This window comes from Ursus maritimus, unplaced genomic scaffold (genome assembly GCF_017311325.1).
Source record: "Ursus maritimus isolate PB19 unplaced genomic scaffold, ASM1731132v1 scaffold_4, whole genome shotgun sequence".
In the NCBI taxonomy this organism is placed as follows: Eukaryota; Metazoa; Chordata; class Mammalia; order Carnivora; family Ursidae; genus Ursus; species Ursus maritimus.
The window spans coordinates 90,486,533-90,502,685 of record NW_024426552.1 but is presented as its reverse complement, the minus strand read 5'-3'; the positions used below and the strand labels follow the sequence as shown (position 1 = coordinate 90,502,685).

Genomic DNA, 16,153 nt, shown 5'->3' with positions numbered 1-16,153 from the left:
GTGTTTCATTGTGATGTCTAGGCCTTCATCTGGGCCAAGCTGATATTTGTTATTTCTTACAACTTTTATCTAGAGGATCTTTGTAAATAACCTCTACCCTCCAAATCCACCAAAAAGTGTATGTTAGTATAAAGTACCATTATCCTAACAAAATCAGCCTTTTTAGGCCACATTTGTATCTTAGGGTGACACTGCACCACCAGGAAAAGAAGTGTCCTCGACTGCTACTTGTTAGGGAAAAATCTAACTTGAATAATGCATATAACTCAGTCAACAAGAACACCAAATGGAAACATATACCCTTCTATATGTCTTCTTTCTTTTTGTTTTTAAACTAATATTCAGTGCCTCCACTCTATCCCAAAAGACTGACTGTGAAGAAGGGATTTTTTTCCCCCATACTTACTTTGGAAATAGACACAAGCCATAGAGAAGTTAGTTGATCTCACATGCCCACAAACCCGTCGCACCTCGGCTGATCAGCTCCCTGAGCTGTGTTCCTCGAGGAAATCTGGAAAGAAAACCTCTCAGCTTTAACCAGGACCTCAGAGAGCTGAGAGGGCAGCTCTAGCAGAGCTCTGTGAACTAAGACTATAGGCCTAGGAGTTGTGTGTGTCACACCCTGCCTGAGAAGAAAGATCCTGAGTAAGACGGTGAAACTTGGGTGTTTATGTTCTCACTCGGCAGTGGCTTTCATAATCGCAACTAATCTCCAGCTTTGCTTGTTAGCATTACAACATAATGACCACAGACTTGGAAATGCAAAGATGTTCCCCAGAAGAAGATGATCTGCAAATCATATATCCACTAATGGGTTAATAACCAAAATATATAAAGAACTCCTACAACTCAGTAACACCAAAAAAATCCAATTAAAAAATGGGCAGGGGATCTATGAGTAGACATTTTTCCAAAGAAGACAGACAGATGGCCACAGGCACATAAAAAGAAGCTCAACATCACTAATCATCAGGAAGATGCAACTCAAAACCACAATGAGATATCGCCTTATACCTGTCAGAATGGCTATTATCGAAAAGACAAGAAATAACAAGTGTTGACAAGGATGAGAAGAAAGGGAGCCCGCATGCACTGTTGGTGGCAACGTAAACTGGTGCAGCCACTATGGAAAACAGTGTGAAGATTCCTTTAAAAATTAAAAATAGAACTCTCCATCTATGATCTGGTAATTCCATTATTGGGTATCGATCCAAAGAAAACAAAAACACTAACTGGAAAAGATATATACACCCTTACATTCATTACAGCATTATTTACAATAGCCAAGAGATGGAAGCAACCTGTGTCCACTGATGGGTACATGGATAAAAAAGGTATGACATGTATGTGTATATATACATAAACATGCAAATATATATATATGGCCTTGTATACAAATATCGAATCACTGTTGTACACCTGAAAGTAATATAATATTATATGTCAGCTATAAATAATAAATAAGTAACAAATTTAAAATAAAATTAAAAAGGAATACGTGAAAAAAATTAACTTAAAAAAACAGAGATGCTCCCTAGAGACTATTGTACAGAATAAGGAGTCCCTTCAACACTGAGATGCAGATGACAGAATGCTGGGGTATGAGGTTAAGTGGTGAGTGGGGTGTGACGGGAAACCTACTTACTTTTAGGTATTAACAATATATAGATTTGAACAAGAACTAACACTACAATGCACAGTATTAAAGCCAAATTTCAAAGAGCACACTTAACCACGGTGTTATTCATCAACTTAACCAGAAATTCATAAATCTGTGCTTCTGGACTGAAAATCAATATTCCACACAAGGCTTTTTGTTTTGGAGGCTGCTATTTTGTTTTGGGTTTTGTTGGTAGACTTTCTTGTTTCTAGTTTGTGTTTTCCCCCCATCCCTTACCAACACTGGTTTCTTGGCCACATCTTAAATTTATAACATATTTACTCAGATGATTAACTGCAGGCATTAGTCTTGTTCGAGCAAGTCTTGTCCTGAGCAACAGATAAACCGGAGACCCAAGGAGGAAAGCAGCCACAGCTCCTCCTTGGTCATGGGCTCACCTCACCCCATTTCCCCAGTAAAGCTGGGGTTAGCTGGAGGGCTGGGTGCCAAGCATCCTCTCCTGTGAACCCTCACACAGGGGCATATTCACATGTGGAGGGGATTAGCTTCCATGATAAGTTTCTTCAGAGAATGAAAGGTTTTGAAAGTTTTGAAGTATCTCTCAAAGTGCTTAAGTGGGTACAAAATGGTAGAACAAAATGTACTGACCATTTAGGTAACAAAACATTCCTCTTCTGCTAAAATCGCCAGAAAGGTTAGCTGAGGGAAATCAGGATCAGCTTAATTTGAAACTCGTTTTAAGAGAATCTACAATCGGTTCTCTCCTGGCTGGCTCACTGGGAAGAGCCCAAGAGTCTTGATCTCGGGGTTTGTGAGTTTGAACCCCATGCTGGGTGTAGAGATGTAGATAGATGGATGGATGGATGGATAGATATAGATGATAGATAGATAGATAGACAGATAAGCAAACACAAACAAACCTTAAAAAGAGAGAATATCTGCTATCAAGTCTGCCTCCATTCAAAGAAAAGGACACAGTGCCCTGTGTTGTCACTAGCCTTCACTGTTTTGACACATTACTAAGAGAAAGAATGAGATCGACATGGGTAAGACTTGCCATTGAATCATCTGATAATAGCTTTTAGAGGCACTGCGAGTGTCCTGGGTCATGGGTGCTACATACCTACAATGTGTAGGGAAAGAAGAGTGAATACTGTGGTCCTTAATGGCAACAGAAATCGAGAATTTGTACACAGGTATTCCCAACTTGCATTCATGATAAATTATCCAGTAAATAGTTTGCAACCTCATCATGTAGCCAGGTCAGAAATTCTGTCCTGAGCAACAGATCAACCAGAAACAATAAACCAGAAATTCTTTTCTATCATCTTCTGTCTCATTATTGCTCGCAGCCCCCAACCCCCAACACACAAACCTAGGTCCCCCTGAGAGGGGGAAATATAAAAGCTAAGAGTAAGCCCTTTGTCACAGTGCCACGCCAGGTTACAGCTACCTGGCTTTCTCTCTGCTCAGGATCAAGAAGAGTACGGATTATGCACCTGGCAAATATTTGCATGGTCTCCAGAGCAGTTAGAGTCATCCATTTGCTCACAAAAGTACATAACTACAGCTGAGAGAATAAATCAATTCAATTCAGCAAACATTTAGCAAGCTCCAGTCTGATTGCAGTCTTTTGCAAAGGAAAAAAAAAGCACCTGGCTATTGGAGCTGATTTTTGAAGAAGTCCAGAAATATGCTATTCTCTCCCCTCTCCCACCAAAAAACAAATCATGAGAAAAGAAGCAACCAATTCCCTCAAATGATCAGCACAGCAGCATTTCATATTGTAAATGTAACAAGCTTTAGTAAAGCCTGCCAATTCCTTTTTGTAGATGGAAAAGAATCCCCTTCTTATCTTTGTGGGAAAATAGCAATTTTGTTTGCTGTATAAAAAAACAGTGTCTCCGCTTGCTAAGAAATTAGTGATTAATTACCCAGTCGTTGATCACGCATCGGTATTTTGGATACAAAGATGAGAAGAACTACATATTGAAATAAGTCATGACACCATTGCTTTAGGTTATAAATTCAGACTTGTCGGGGATCTACTGAAAATGAATTCTGAACATGCAATGCAAGGGAAGGGCAAGACCAAGCCCTGCCAGACATTTAAAGGGATTTAGGCTTCTTGACCACGAGCCAGGCTCTATCGCCTACTTGGTGATATTAGGAAAGTCATGTATAAGCTCTGAGATCCCAAGTGCTCCATCTGTAAAACAGGGATATCCACACCTCTGTTATCTCATTTGTTGGGGAACTGTAAAGGTCAAGTGAAATAATGAGCATGAAGGTTGTAGGAAAATGGTTACAACCATCAGTACTGATGTTTAACTTCACAGTCCCAAAGACAAGGCAGAAGGAAAACCTAAGAAAACTCATATACATGAGTATATGCACTACTGGATAGCAGGGTCTCTGCAAGTTTAGATGAGCTGTGGCCCCTTTTGTTTTCCCACATGGACACTTTTAGAATTATGTCCATGAGGCTAGTTTTAGAAAGAAGGGAAAACATTTTCTCCTTATCCTATTTTTGTTACATTGCACAGTAGGTGGACACTTTTTATTTGACTTATCAGTATTTAAGCTGCTGTTGGCTATTAAATTATTATTATATAAATTTTCCTGGATTAAACACTTAAGAGTAAGCAAAAAATGACACATATTTCACTAAGACAGAGCCTTTCAAACTCAGCAAAATATAGGAGCGGTATGTTTTTTGTTTGTTTTTTGCCATCTACTCTGCATTGGCACTAGAGAAAAAGTAAGGTAACGTTCTGGACCTCAAAGAGCTCAGAGTTTAGGGTGGAAACAATCAGACCATTACAAAACTGTGAGGTCAGTGCGGTGAAGAGGTCAGCAGGTGTCCCAGGGTACGGAGAAGGGGGCTGAGCCTGAGCCAAGTGTTCAGGACGTAGGACAGCTAGCACGAATAAGTAGAAAGCATGTGGGCTCTGCATGAGAGCCGAGCAATGAGACAGTACTGAAGCACAAGGGAGTCGGGATGGGCCAAGGACGAGGCTCGAGGGAGAGGCAGAGATCCCATCATGAGGGACCTGGGAATGGGGGAGGTAGAACTAAGTGTGGGGCCACCACGTGGATTGATGCAGGGCGGGGAGTATCAGGTGAGTGTCGCACTGATGAAGGAATAGCTGCATGAAGGGGACCCTAGCAGTCCTCCACCCAGAACATTCTGCTATTGTGTGAAATACTGCATTTACTATGAAAAAAGAAATTTCCTGGGGTGCCTGGGTGGCTCAGTTAGGGAAGCATCTATCTTTGGCTCAGGTCATGATCCCCTGGGATCCCATAGGGAGCCTGCTTCTCCCTCTCCCTCTGCCCCTGCTTGGGCGCGCTCTCGCTCTCTCTCTCTCTCTCTCTCCCCCTTCAAATAAGCAAATAAATAAAAAGAAAGAAACGAAAAAAGAAATATACTGCTAAAAAAGAAAATACTTGATACATCTAAAAGTAAAAGGGAACCTCATTCATAAAACTGTAATAAATACAACCACAGCCTAGAACATGTGAGTAGAGAAAACATGAACCGCACTCTTTTAGGAATCATACAAAATGCTTGTACATTTTTATGGACCTTGACCTCTACTTCCACCTCAACCCTATTTTTTAAAAGAAAGACCAGAGGCCTGGGGGAGGAAGGGAAGTAGGGAATGAGGAGTTATTGCGGAATGGGTGCTGAGTTCCTGTGCGGGACAGTGGAAAGTTCTGGATTTGGCTGGTGCCGATGGATACACAGCAGCGTGAATGTACTTGCTGTTACTGCATGGTATTCTGTGCTTGTGTATTTTACCACAATAAATAAGACAGAGGGAAGCAAAACTAAAAAGTAGCAAGATTTCTAGTCAATTCAGCTAGGAGCCTCATACTGTCTTCCTGACCAAGACTCAATTGCTCAAGAAATACTTGAAAGAAAGGTGTCACCTGGAACATGCTAGTGGCCTGTGAAAGACTGTATATCCTAGCGGCCAAATTATATAACTAGTGCAAGTTTTTTAAAATAATCGAGCATCTTCCCCCTAAAGGAGACTGAGCTCTTCACATCATCTGGTTCGTAACTCTTCCGTACAGCCTAGGAGGATGATATTGTTATTATCCCCATATTATGGCAGTAGCTATTTGGTATTTATTAAGCGTTCTCAGTGAGCCAGCTGCTCTCCTTTGTTGTAGATATGAACAACAACAACAAAAAATACAAGTTCTGTCATTGCCTTGGAAAGTAAGCAACAGGACCCAAATCAGAAGCGATGCCCAAGGCCACAGCACTGGGCAGAAGGAGTAGCACTCAGCCTGACTTGGAGGCCCCGGAAAGGCTCTGTTCCCCTGTTCTGAATTCTCACCACCAAGCAGGGCTCCAACGTAGAAAAGAGTATGTATTTGCTTGTCAAGCTGCAAATACTTATTCTTGCACATGCAAAATGTCCAAGTAGATTTAATAAAATAACATTTGAGGTTAAACCACAGAGATAAGAAATTCAGTCTCAGGGCTCCAATTAATTAACTGGTTAATAAGAATTGGTTATTCTTTTTCAAAAGGGTCACAAATGTTTCCCATGTACAAAATAGTTAAAACTTTGCACAGCTCTAAATTCTGTGCCTGTAATCCTGGCAGAGTTTTATTTTACAGGTGACAAATAACCCAAAATAATGGTAATTATGCACAGTAAGTATCAGCTGTTTAATTACGTGAGACTGCCTTATAATCACCAAGTCATTAAGGGTGTTATGAGATCGAAAAACTACGAGTCACCAGGGTGTTGTGCATCAAGTTATCCGGCAATTCACTGATACGAGATGAAATGGAAGTATTTTGAACTAAAACAATCTAAACACTTCCAACGGAAGATGGGCACACACGTGACAAGCCTATAATAGACGCTTATTATAAAGGCTGACGCTGAATAAATGAATAAGCGAGGTAAACAAAACCCGAAGATAGAGGTAAGAGTGGCAGAGACTCCTTCTCAAAAGCAAAGACACCAAGAGGAGCCCCTGTATCACCTGAGAAGCAATACCTTAGTCCAGTGGCTCTCAGTTCTGGCTGCCTATTAGAAGCACCTGGAAAGTTCCAGAAGCTAACTCTACCCAATCATACACCAAACCAATGAAAACCAAGTCTCTGGAGAAGGGCCCAGGTCTATCTAGTTTTTCAAAGGTATCCAGATGATTACTACAAACAGTGAGGGCTGAGAACCACTTGTAGCAACAAGAAAGCCCACATCATCCACTGTGGTAAGTTTTGGGAGCCACTCTGGAGGTCCCGCCACCTCGCAGGGAAAGAGACCTTGCCTTTTGACATGGGGCATACAGGCGCTCATGAAGGTCTTCCCTCTGTGCTCATGTGGCAACCATCTAATTCATTACCCCCGACAGATCAGAGCACGAGGTGCCTTGGTCTCGAGCCAAGTTAGATGCAAACAACATGGCGATCTCTGAGGATGAAGAGCTTATCCAGACAACACATTTCAAGGGTAAATGATTCACTCTCATGTCCCCTAAAGTTCCAGAGAGCTACAAGCAATTCTTCTTTCCCCTAATCATCTATCTTTTCTTTACAAATTACAGGATGTTGGGGGTTTTTTTTAATCCTAAAAATCAACTACAGTATCTAATTGGCAATTAAATCATCAAATACCTTATAAGAAGTATTGCGAACTGGATTTAATATAAATAATGCAATTCTGAGCATACATAAATACCAAGAAATCAAAGATAGAAGGGGAAGCACAAAGCTATCTATGTTTCTGACCTCATCTTCTATGAATGCCTCTTTCAGGTCATAAAATTTATAAAAATAAGACCATGGAAAGAACTGGTAAGCTAGGCTCCACGGGCACGTGTGTTTGGGAAGAAGCAAAGGTTGCTGAGTGCCTACTGTGCGTCAGGCACTGCGCTGAGGTCTTCCAGACATGTTACACCCCAAGCTCCTTAACAGCCCTCCACTGCGCTATTACTAACAGATGAAGAAATCTCGATGCAGAGAGCTGGCTATCTTCACACACCAGAACGAGGCAGAACCAGGCTGGAAATCCAGCTCAGTCCTGCTCCAAAATTCTTTTTACTACACTCCTCTCCACTTAATAAAATGCTAAGTTACACTCCAAGATGTGCAAATGCCAAGGCCTCCAGGCTTCTTCCATATCCCCCTTCCATAGTCCCATCGGGTCTCCACTCTGCCTGCGCAGCATTACCGCTCCATACTCTACACTCCCACTGTCTCTGCCCACCAATTTTAAGAGTTTTGCTATCTTGTCTTATCCTTAAAGAAGTGATTCCCACTGGGGATAACTGTGCTCCCCAGGAAATATTCGGCAACGTCGGGAGAAATTTCTGATTGTCATGACTTTGAAGTGCTACTGATAGCTCATGGATAGAGGCCGGGGCTGCTGCGAAACACCCTACCATGCACAGGACAGCCGCCCCCCCCCCCCAGCAAAGAGTTAGCCCTCCCAAAATGCCAACAGCTCCAAGATGGAGAAGCCCTGCACTCGAGCGATAATGTGGTTTAATAAACAGTGCTTTAGTTCCTTCCCCTACAAAATCATGAGGCGTAACTAGGACAATATACAGGAAAACTTTGAGCACATAGTAAGCACTCAGAGTCCTAATGAGATCATCTGATCGCATGCTTCTATAGAGTAGGAACCCCCTCTGTTGGCTCTACATTCTTCCCACACAGAGCACAGGGCTTTTTTTCATTGGCACCCAACAACTGTTGAAATAATGCATTCCTTGTATTGGAAATTCTTGATTAAAAAAAACAAATGCCACTATTATCTAAGAAACACAACATTCTCCCCATACTCCTTACCAAAAGAGAAGTGAATAGTATAATTCACGATTCATGAGAACAGACTATGAAAGCTACACTGCATCCTGAGTGTATCATGTAGTCACCTCCATATCAAAACTACTGATGAGCTCACTATTAAAATGCTTTGTCTTACTTTAACAGAAGGTTCATTAGGAGATCACACTGTACAGACTTGAGGAAATCGCATGCAGCAGGCTCAGACTCTCCTATTTATACCAAGGCGGTTTGACCATATTGATTCTCAGGTCTTGAGTTGAATTATTCAGGACAACCTTAAACTGTAATCACAACATGTCAAATAAAAACACTAAAAGTTTAATCGCTCAGTGAGTACATCAAAACTGGTTGGCATCATATCTCAGGTCAGGATCTTTATGGTTTTGACTTCTCAGTTGACGCAAGTTGGAGTCAGCATGGAAATCCTAAAGTAAATGATTACAAAAAGCATGAGGATTAGCATTCACTCAAGTGGCCCTACAACAGGGTAATCCACACTCATTTTTGCAGTTTCTGGAGTCATGTCCCCAAGGCCATAAATATCAGAATGAATCCACACGCTTAATAAAAGTGCAGATTCCTGGACCCCACCCCAGACCTACTGAATCAAAATTTCAGAGATTGAGCCTAGCAATCTATATTTTTAATAATTTCCCAAATATTTGTTTTGCACACTAAAGTTTAAGAACCTTTGCCAGGAGACTGAAACCCCAGACAATGGATTTGCCTCATTCTGTAAATGTCCAGCATGGGCCTGGCTTTTATAGATTATCAACAATTCATTTAACATAAAATGCACACCCACTTCCCATCATAAAATACAAGTAGGGCATTTCGTTGGTTATTTTGTGCAAATACGCATTTCTGAAATAAGCAGACTAATAATATTTTAGGGGAAATGCTGAAAAACTGGAAATGAACATAAAAAGAATGATCAAGGAAAACAAAGCTCAATTCTGGGCCCACCATTGTCAGCATCTACTATGTACCAGACTAGGGATACAATGGTGGTTAGACACACTAGGCTCTACCCTGATTTTTCCTTTATTTATGCATTCAAATTGTTTACTGTGTACTCAAACAAAGAAGCAAGACGATTTCAGAGAGTGGCAATGCCATGAAGACAATAAGACAAGCTGATGTAACAAAGAAAGTCTGTGGGGGAGGAGGCAGAGGTAGTGGCGGTCTGTATTAGATACAAGGATGGAAAGTGGTTTCCTTGAGGAGGTCACATTTGAACTGAGACCTGAAGGAGAAGGAGCCAGTCACGACAGGGTTGGGGGAAAGCGTTCTAGACAGAGGAAACTATTGCTATAAAGACCTGGAGTTAAGAACAAGGTTCTCATGAAATTATAGGAATTAAATCAGAAATTAGATCATATATACAAAATGGTTTACAAAACAGAAAACTATTTAAAAGTATAAAGTATTATTTTTAAGGGCACCTGGGTGGCTCAGTCTGTTAAGCATGCGACTCTTGATTTCAGCTCAGGTCATGATCAAATGGGTCATGGGTCCAGCCCCACATCGGTCTTCGCACTCAGCGGGGAGTCTGCTTGAGGATTCTCTCTTTGCCCCCTCCTATCACGCGCTCACACGTGCATTCTTTCTCTCTTTCAAATAAATAAATAAATAAATAAATAAATAAATAAATAAATAAATAAATCTTTTCTAAAAAAGTATAAAGTGTAATTTTTAGTAATATATTAGAATAGTTCTGGATACAGGTTGCAATAATGAAGGGCCTCAGGTCTGTGTCATACGAAGAATTAATCAAGCAACTTGAAGCAATATTGCCTAAAGAACGGGAGACACAAGTATGGATTTGGGGGAAGAAAGGAAAAGTCTTCAAATATCTGAGGACTATGTTCTTGTGGAAGGAGATTAAGTTTTATTTTTTAAAATAGCTCTGAGGGTATGGAATGAGCTTGAAATGGTAAACATTTTAGGAAGGCAGAATGTTGGCTCAAAATGATGATGAACATTCAAAGAGAGTTGCAAGAAAATGGACTGACTGGGAGGTAGTGAGTTCTACATGACCAGAAGTGACCAAGGTTGGGCTGAACAGACATTTGGCAGAGGAATGATTTGATTAGATGCCCTATAAGGACCTCTGAAATCCTTTGAAAGCTCATGCACGCACTCACTCCAGTGCTCCTCACACATGTTCTGTAACACTCAAGGCGGCCTCCTTAGTCCATGCTTTACAATCTTAAGGAGGTTTTGAGAAAAACCTGAGAGATACTTAGGATTCTACCATATTTCTAATTCACGCTGTCACCCTGGGATCGAGTACATCTCCATCTCTGTAATAACCAGTGTATATTTCAAAAGGGCAAATTAAGAAACAGGATAGACCAACATTCATTTTTGAAATCTGTGGCTAAGATTTAGTGGTGTTTCAGCAGCAACATTAAACAATTTTCTCAACTTATTAAAATAATTATTTTAACAAAAACGTATCTGAATTCCATTAGCTCCCAGTATGTGGCATGTCAACGAACAGCCAAAACTGCTAGAAAATAGGTATGTGGCCTTTGGTTGGTTTGGTTTTTAATGGAACCCATGGGCCCAGGAAGATGATTTCCTCAATAAAAGTCCTGACAGAGAATCACTACTCTATTATTTATGTACTCAGACCAATAAATAAAGTAAAAAAGTACTGAGTTGCCACTTGACCACCTGGGACCAAAATGCTAAAGATCAACAAATCTAGCCTTCCGAGGACAGAGAGCCCAAGCCAGACTTGGGAGTAAGACTAGAAATAACTTTGAAAAGCTAAACATTACTATGACCTTTATATAAAATATTTATATTTCCACAACCAGATGTATGTGGCTCATATTCAAATAGACTGCAGAAAACATTCTCTTAATATCTACAATTTTTGTGCACATTTTTGTTTATTGTATTAAGTAGCTTTCTTAAAAACTACTTGTAAATAAAATTATATCATGACCTTCTTAGGACAACTTATAAAAAGAAACTTATAATGCATCTTTCCATAAAATAAAGACAATGTTTATATAATTGCCCCCAAAAATTATACTTCATTTTATGAAATTCAGGAACACCAAAAGCTGGATTTACAAAAAATTAAAATCAAAGGTTTAATACTTAATTTAAAGAAAGAATTTATCATGAATTTTTTTGTGTAGGAATCTCTTCTTAGGGCTATAAAGTTTCTATTTATGTCTACAGTATTTTAGAAATACACTTATTCCCTAAAAGGTAAATATAACCTATAATGTAAACAATCACTTTGTAACTTATTTTTCTTTAGGTTCACAAGTATTTGATTTCGCTATTTTATTTTTAAAGATTTAGTTATTTATTTGAGTGAGAGAAAGTGGGGGAGGGGCAGAGGGAGAGAGAGAATCTCAAGCAGACTCGCCACTGAGCACAGAGCGAGACAGAGCACAGAGCTCACTCCCAAGGCCCTAAGATCATGACCTGAACCAAAATCAAGCATCAGACGCTTAATGGACTGAGCCACCCAGGGGCCTCTGACTTTTCTATTTTTTTAAGCTTTAATCCTTCAGAACTCAGGGTGACAAAAGGACTGGACTAGTGGCTCAGGAAACCCAGGTATCTCTGTTCATAAGCAGGTGCCACTTAATATCATCTGAGTTGCCTAGAAACCAACCCCTTAAATGAGGAGGGAGTTATAATTCCTCAGATATATCATTACAATCCCCAAAGCATTTCTAACTGTACTCTAACTTGACTAACGCACAGAAAAGCTGCGATGCCGCAACACAATACTTAGGGCTGGTAAAAGGGACCAAGTCTTCTGTCCCGGACTCCAAAGCGTTCGCTAAGGCCTTTCTCTGCAGTCTCCCTTCAGCCTGAATGCTGCCAAAGTTTTGTATCAACCACTAAAAGAATGGCATCTTTTTTCCTCCCTTCCTCCCATCCTCCCTCCCTCCCTTCCTTCTTTCCTTCTTTCCTTTCTTCATTTATTTTAAGTAGATTCCATGCCCAGCATGGAACCCAACACAGGGCTCGAACTCACCACTGTGAGATCAAGACCTGAGCCAAGATCAAGACCTGAGCCGAGATCAAGAGTCGGACACTCAACCAACTGAACCACCCAGGTGCCCCAACAATGGCATCTTTAGAATAATGTTAACATAGTTGGTAAATATCTTTCCTTTCTAAAAAGACCTAACACCTCTTAACACTTGTTTCCTTTTCTTTTCTTTTCGGGTGACAAGAAATTAGAGATAATTCTGAATTTTCCAAACATTCTCATCCCTAACTTAATCTCTTTGTTGTCTTCTTTTGCAAGAGTGTCCACCTCTTAGATTAGTAGACAAAGCTGTGAATTGTCCCCCAGATGCATAGTCTACAGGTGGGAAGCTTAGAACAATGGAATGGTTCTAAGGAAAGGCACCATAAAACCAAGAGCATACAACAGAGTTGCAACTCCATACTGTCAGCAAATCAGAAGTAATTTTCTACCTAAATCAGAGCTCAATTCATTAGCTCACATTAATTCACAAGTTCAATCCAATTTCTCAAAATGCAATAACACAATCTTCCAACCTAATTATCTTCATCGACAGTATTTAAAAGCATTTGCTGAGACACATTTCTTTCTTGTGTCAGACAGGATCAACATCAAGTGAACAGCTTGGGTGGACTACATTCTGTCTAATTGCAAGGGGTTGACATTTTAGGAAACAATCGTTCCTTGCAAGGGAAAAATTTTCCCCTGGGTGGACACCAAAGGCTACCTCCCAATAAGTAAAGGTTTAAATGTATCTGTTTACAATTTTGTTCAAATTCTCAAGAACATCATGTGTGTGTGTGTGTGTGTGTGTGTGTACTTTTGACATCCTCTAGAATTGGAAGTATTACAATATGGATGAGTTCTACAGTAATTTTAATCACTAAGAGAAGTTTAGGGATCAGAGAAGTAACTTTTAAAAAGAAAACAAAAAGAGATCGTTTATAATGAAAACACCATCCCATCTCACTACCACTCAGGAAAATGATGGATATTTCCCTAGAAACAATCATGAGAAAATAATTGGTTTGTTTTGAAGGCATTTATTTCAATAGCTCATTTACTAAAACTCCCTGAATTTTAATCCAAAAACAGTCCATTTCCATTTCCTTTTGATAATCAAGAGGGAAATCAACCCACATTTTAAACAGTCATTTTTTTTAAGATCCTTTACTGGGGGGCAATATCTTTTAAAAGCATTTTTGAGTGAACTTACAAGCAAAAACTAGTAAAAGGACAAAAATACTTCTTATTCCTCAACTCAGGTTTAACTTTTATTTATTGCCTGTCTTCTAAAAGTCACTGCTGCCATCAGGCCTTTGCTTTGTGACGTGGCCAGTCTCCTAACACTGTCCACTAAGCTCAGTTTAATTCACGCCCTGGGCCAGTAACAAATCGACTTTTCCAGCCGCAATACTTAAATAGCATAAATTTCTAAAGTAAAAGGCATCCTTTACTCCTTTGAAAACCAGTTCTGGCAGTGTTAAAGGAAAGGAAACCAGACAGTAAAGAGCTTCAAATATGCAGCACTGGAATTCACGTGTCAGATGTACACATTATAATATATAAGGAAGGACAAGGCCCAAATCCCAGAATCCCGTTCAGACAATGGGACCACAGACATCTTTTAAAAGACGGAGAGTCAATTAAGAAGCATATTATTTTGTTTTAAATCTGTTGTAAGGCATAGATGAGCAAGAAAAGACAGCACTGCTACTACAAGTATTCATGAGTCAAAAACCACACAGCGGCCATGTTCAAACTGCGTGAACTTACCTTATAAACTTGTCCGTATGTTCCATTTCCAACAAGTTCCACTAATTCAAAGATCCCTGCAGGGTCCTAAAAAAAAATAAACAAAAATTCAAAACAATATTCCAGGCATTGTCTTAATCAAAAGCAAACATTTTAAAAAAGTGAATAAATAACAATTTTAGCTTTGGGGGCACTCATGTGTGAACATTAATTACTATTAAAATTTAAGTCAGTTGCAGCTATGAAACTAGTCAAAATCCACTTTGTCTCCATTTTACATTTCTATGAGATGTGTTTAGATCAGACAAAAGGAGACATGACTTCCACCAAAACGATAAAAAAGAATGAACACATTTCTCGCTGCCAAATGGAAATACACTTGCAGGTACATCAGGATAAAATGAAAGACCCATCATCCTGGGAGGGGATTCTAATTTCTCAGATCTTTCTCTTTGAAGCTTCTGAGCTGCCCATTCTGTTGAACACTGTAAAGAAAGGGGTGTTTCTGTATTGCGGGGAAATCGTACCCAAGGTAGTCAATGGTTCCCAAGAGCCGAGGCAAGCAACATAGCTGCCTCTCCCCGAATGTTTTTGTCTGGCTTCCCCTCTCCCCCTCTACAACACTGTCCCTGCGAAATATGTTTCTGTGCCTGGTCTCCGGATCCTGAAGGACCTGAAGAGGACCTGCAGGATTTTGAATACCAACTGAACTGAAGATTTATGCACGTCTTGACCACCAAACAGGTGTCTACTAACGCTGAGAGTCAGCTAAATGTTAGGGTGCTCAGTAAATGTCCAGTAACTGCTGCTATTTATTACTGAATTATTATCCCCCCAAACTGGAAGAAATATCGAAGCCTGTAAAATTGAACTCAAAAGCATACACTGACTCTGGCTTCTACTGCTACCTCACTGGACAGAAATTGTTTCTTTAAGGGCCTAAATGAGGCATCACAAACTTAAACGTCCACAGAGGCTGATGAAGTAACACAAAAGAATGAAGGGGGCCAGCTGGGGTCTGTGGCAACCTGAAGAAGCCATATCTCCCTGCGGGGGTGGGGGGTCGGGGGTCACGTAGCCGGACCCAGTTGTTACGTCCACCTATGAGCACTATATTGCTGGTCTGAAGGTTTTCGTTTTGTTTTGTTTGTCTCCAAGGTGGACTAATTTTTACATGTTAGGCACTAACTCATGTTTTTAAAAAAAAAAACAATGCTCTGAGGGAGGGACAAATACAAAAGACTACGAAGACTACGAAAGAGTCAATGCTTTTAGGAGAGCACTGCCATACATCGTTAGGGTGACTGAGAGGCAGGAGAGGGAAAGCCTGGGCTTTGGGTGCAGACAGACCTGGGTCAAACACCAGCTTTCCCTTGACTGACTGCATGATCATAGGACACCCTGAGAGAGCAATTCAGCCTCTGGGCAATTTAAATGGAGATGACACCTGCCTTGCAGAGCTCTGCTGAAGAGGGAGTGAGGGCCTAGCACCACCCCTGCACATAGCTGGCAACCCGCTCGTGTCTAATAGCAATCATTTTTAAGCTGAGGAACTGCACACCACTAGTAGCATTTAGTCTTGAGGGGTGCCTGGGTGGCTCAGTTGGTTAAGCGACTTGATCTCGGCTCCGGACATGATCCCGGGGTCCTGGGATCCCGCTCCCTGCTCAGCTGGGGTCTGCTTGTTTCCCTCTCTCTCTGCCCCTCCCCCTGCTCATTCACTCACTCTCTCAAATGAAGAAATAAACTTAAGAAAGAAAGAAAGAAAGAAAGAAAGAAAGAAAGAGGGGCTCCTGGGTGGCTCCGTCGTTAAGCGTCTGCCTCCGGCTCAGGGTGTGATCCCAGCATTCTGGGATCAAGCCCCACATCAGGCTCCTATGCTGGGAGCCTGCTTCTTCCTCTCCCACTCCCCCTGCTTGTGTTCCCTCTCCCGCTGGCTGTC

General features: G+C 40.8%; 1 protein-coding gene across 3 annotated transcripts in view; it reads right to left on the bottom strand.

Annotated features, from left to right (window-relative positions):
• The window catches only part of TNIK (TRAF2 and NCK interacting kinase), a 375,800-nt gene that overhangs the window by 280,985 nt on the left and 78,662 nt on the right, over positions 1-16,153 (bottom strand). For all 3 annotated transcript variants that reach the window (XM_040621607.1, XM_040621605.1, XM_040621606.1), the window contains exon 2: positions 14,233-14,298. In XM_040621607.1, the coding sequence (XP_040477541.1) occupies positions 14,233-14,298 (66 nt within the window). The remainder of the gene's footprint in view (positions 1-14,232; positions 14,299-16,153) is intronic.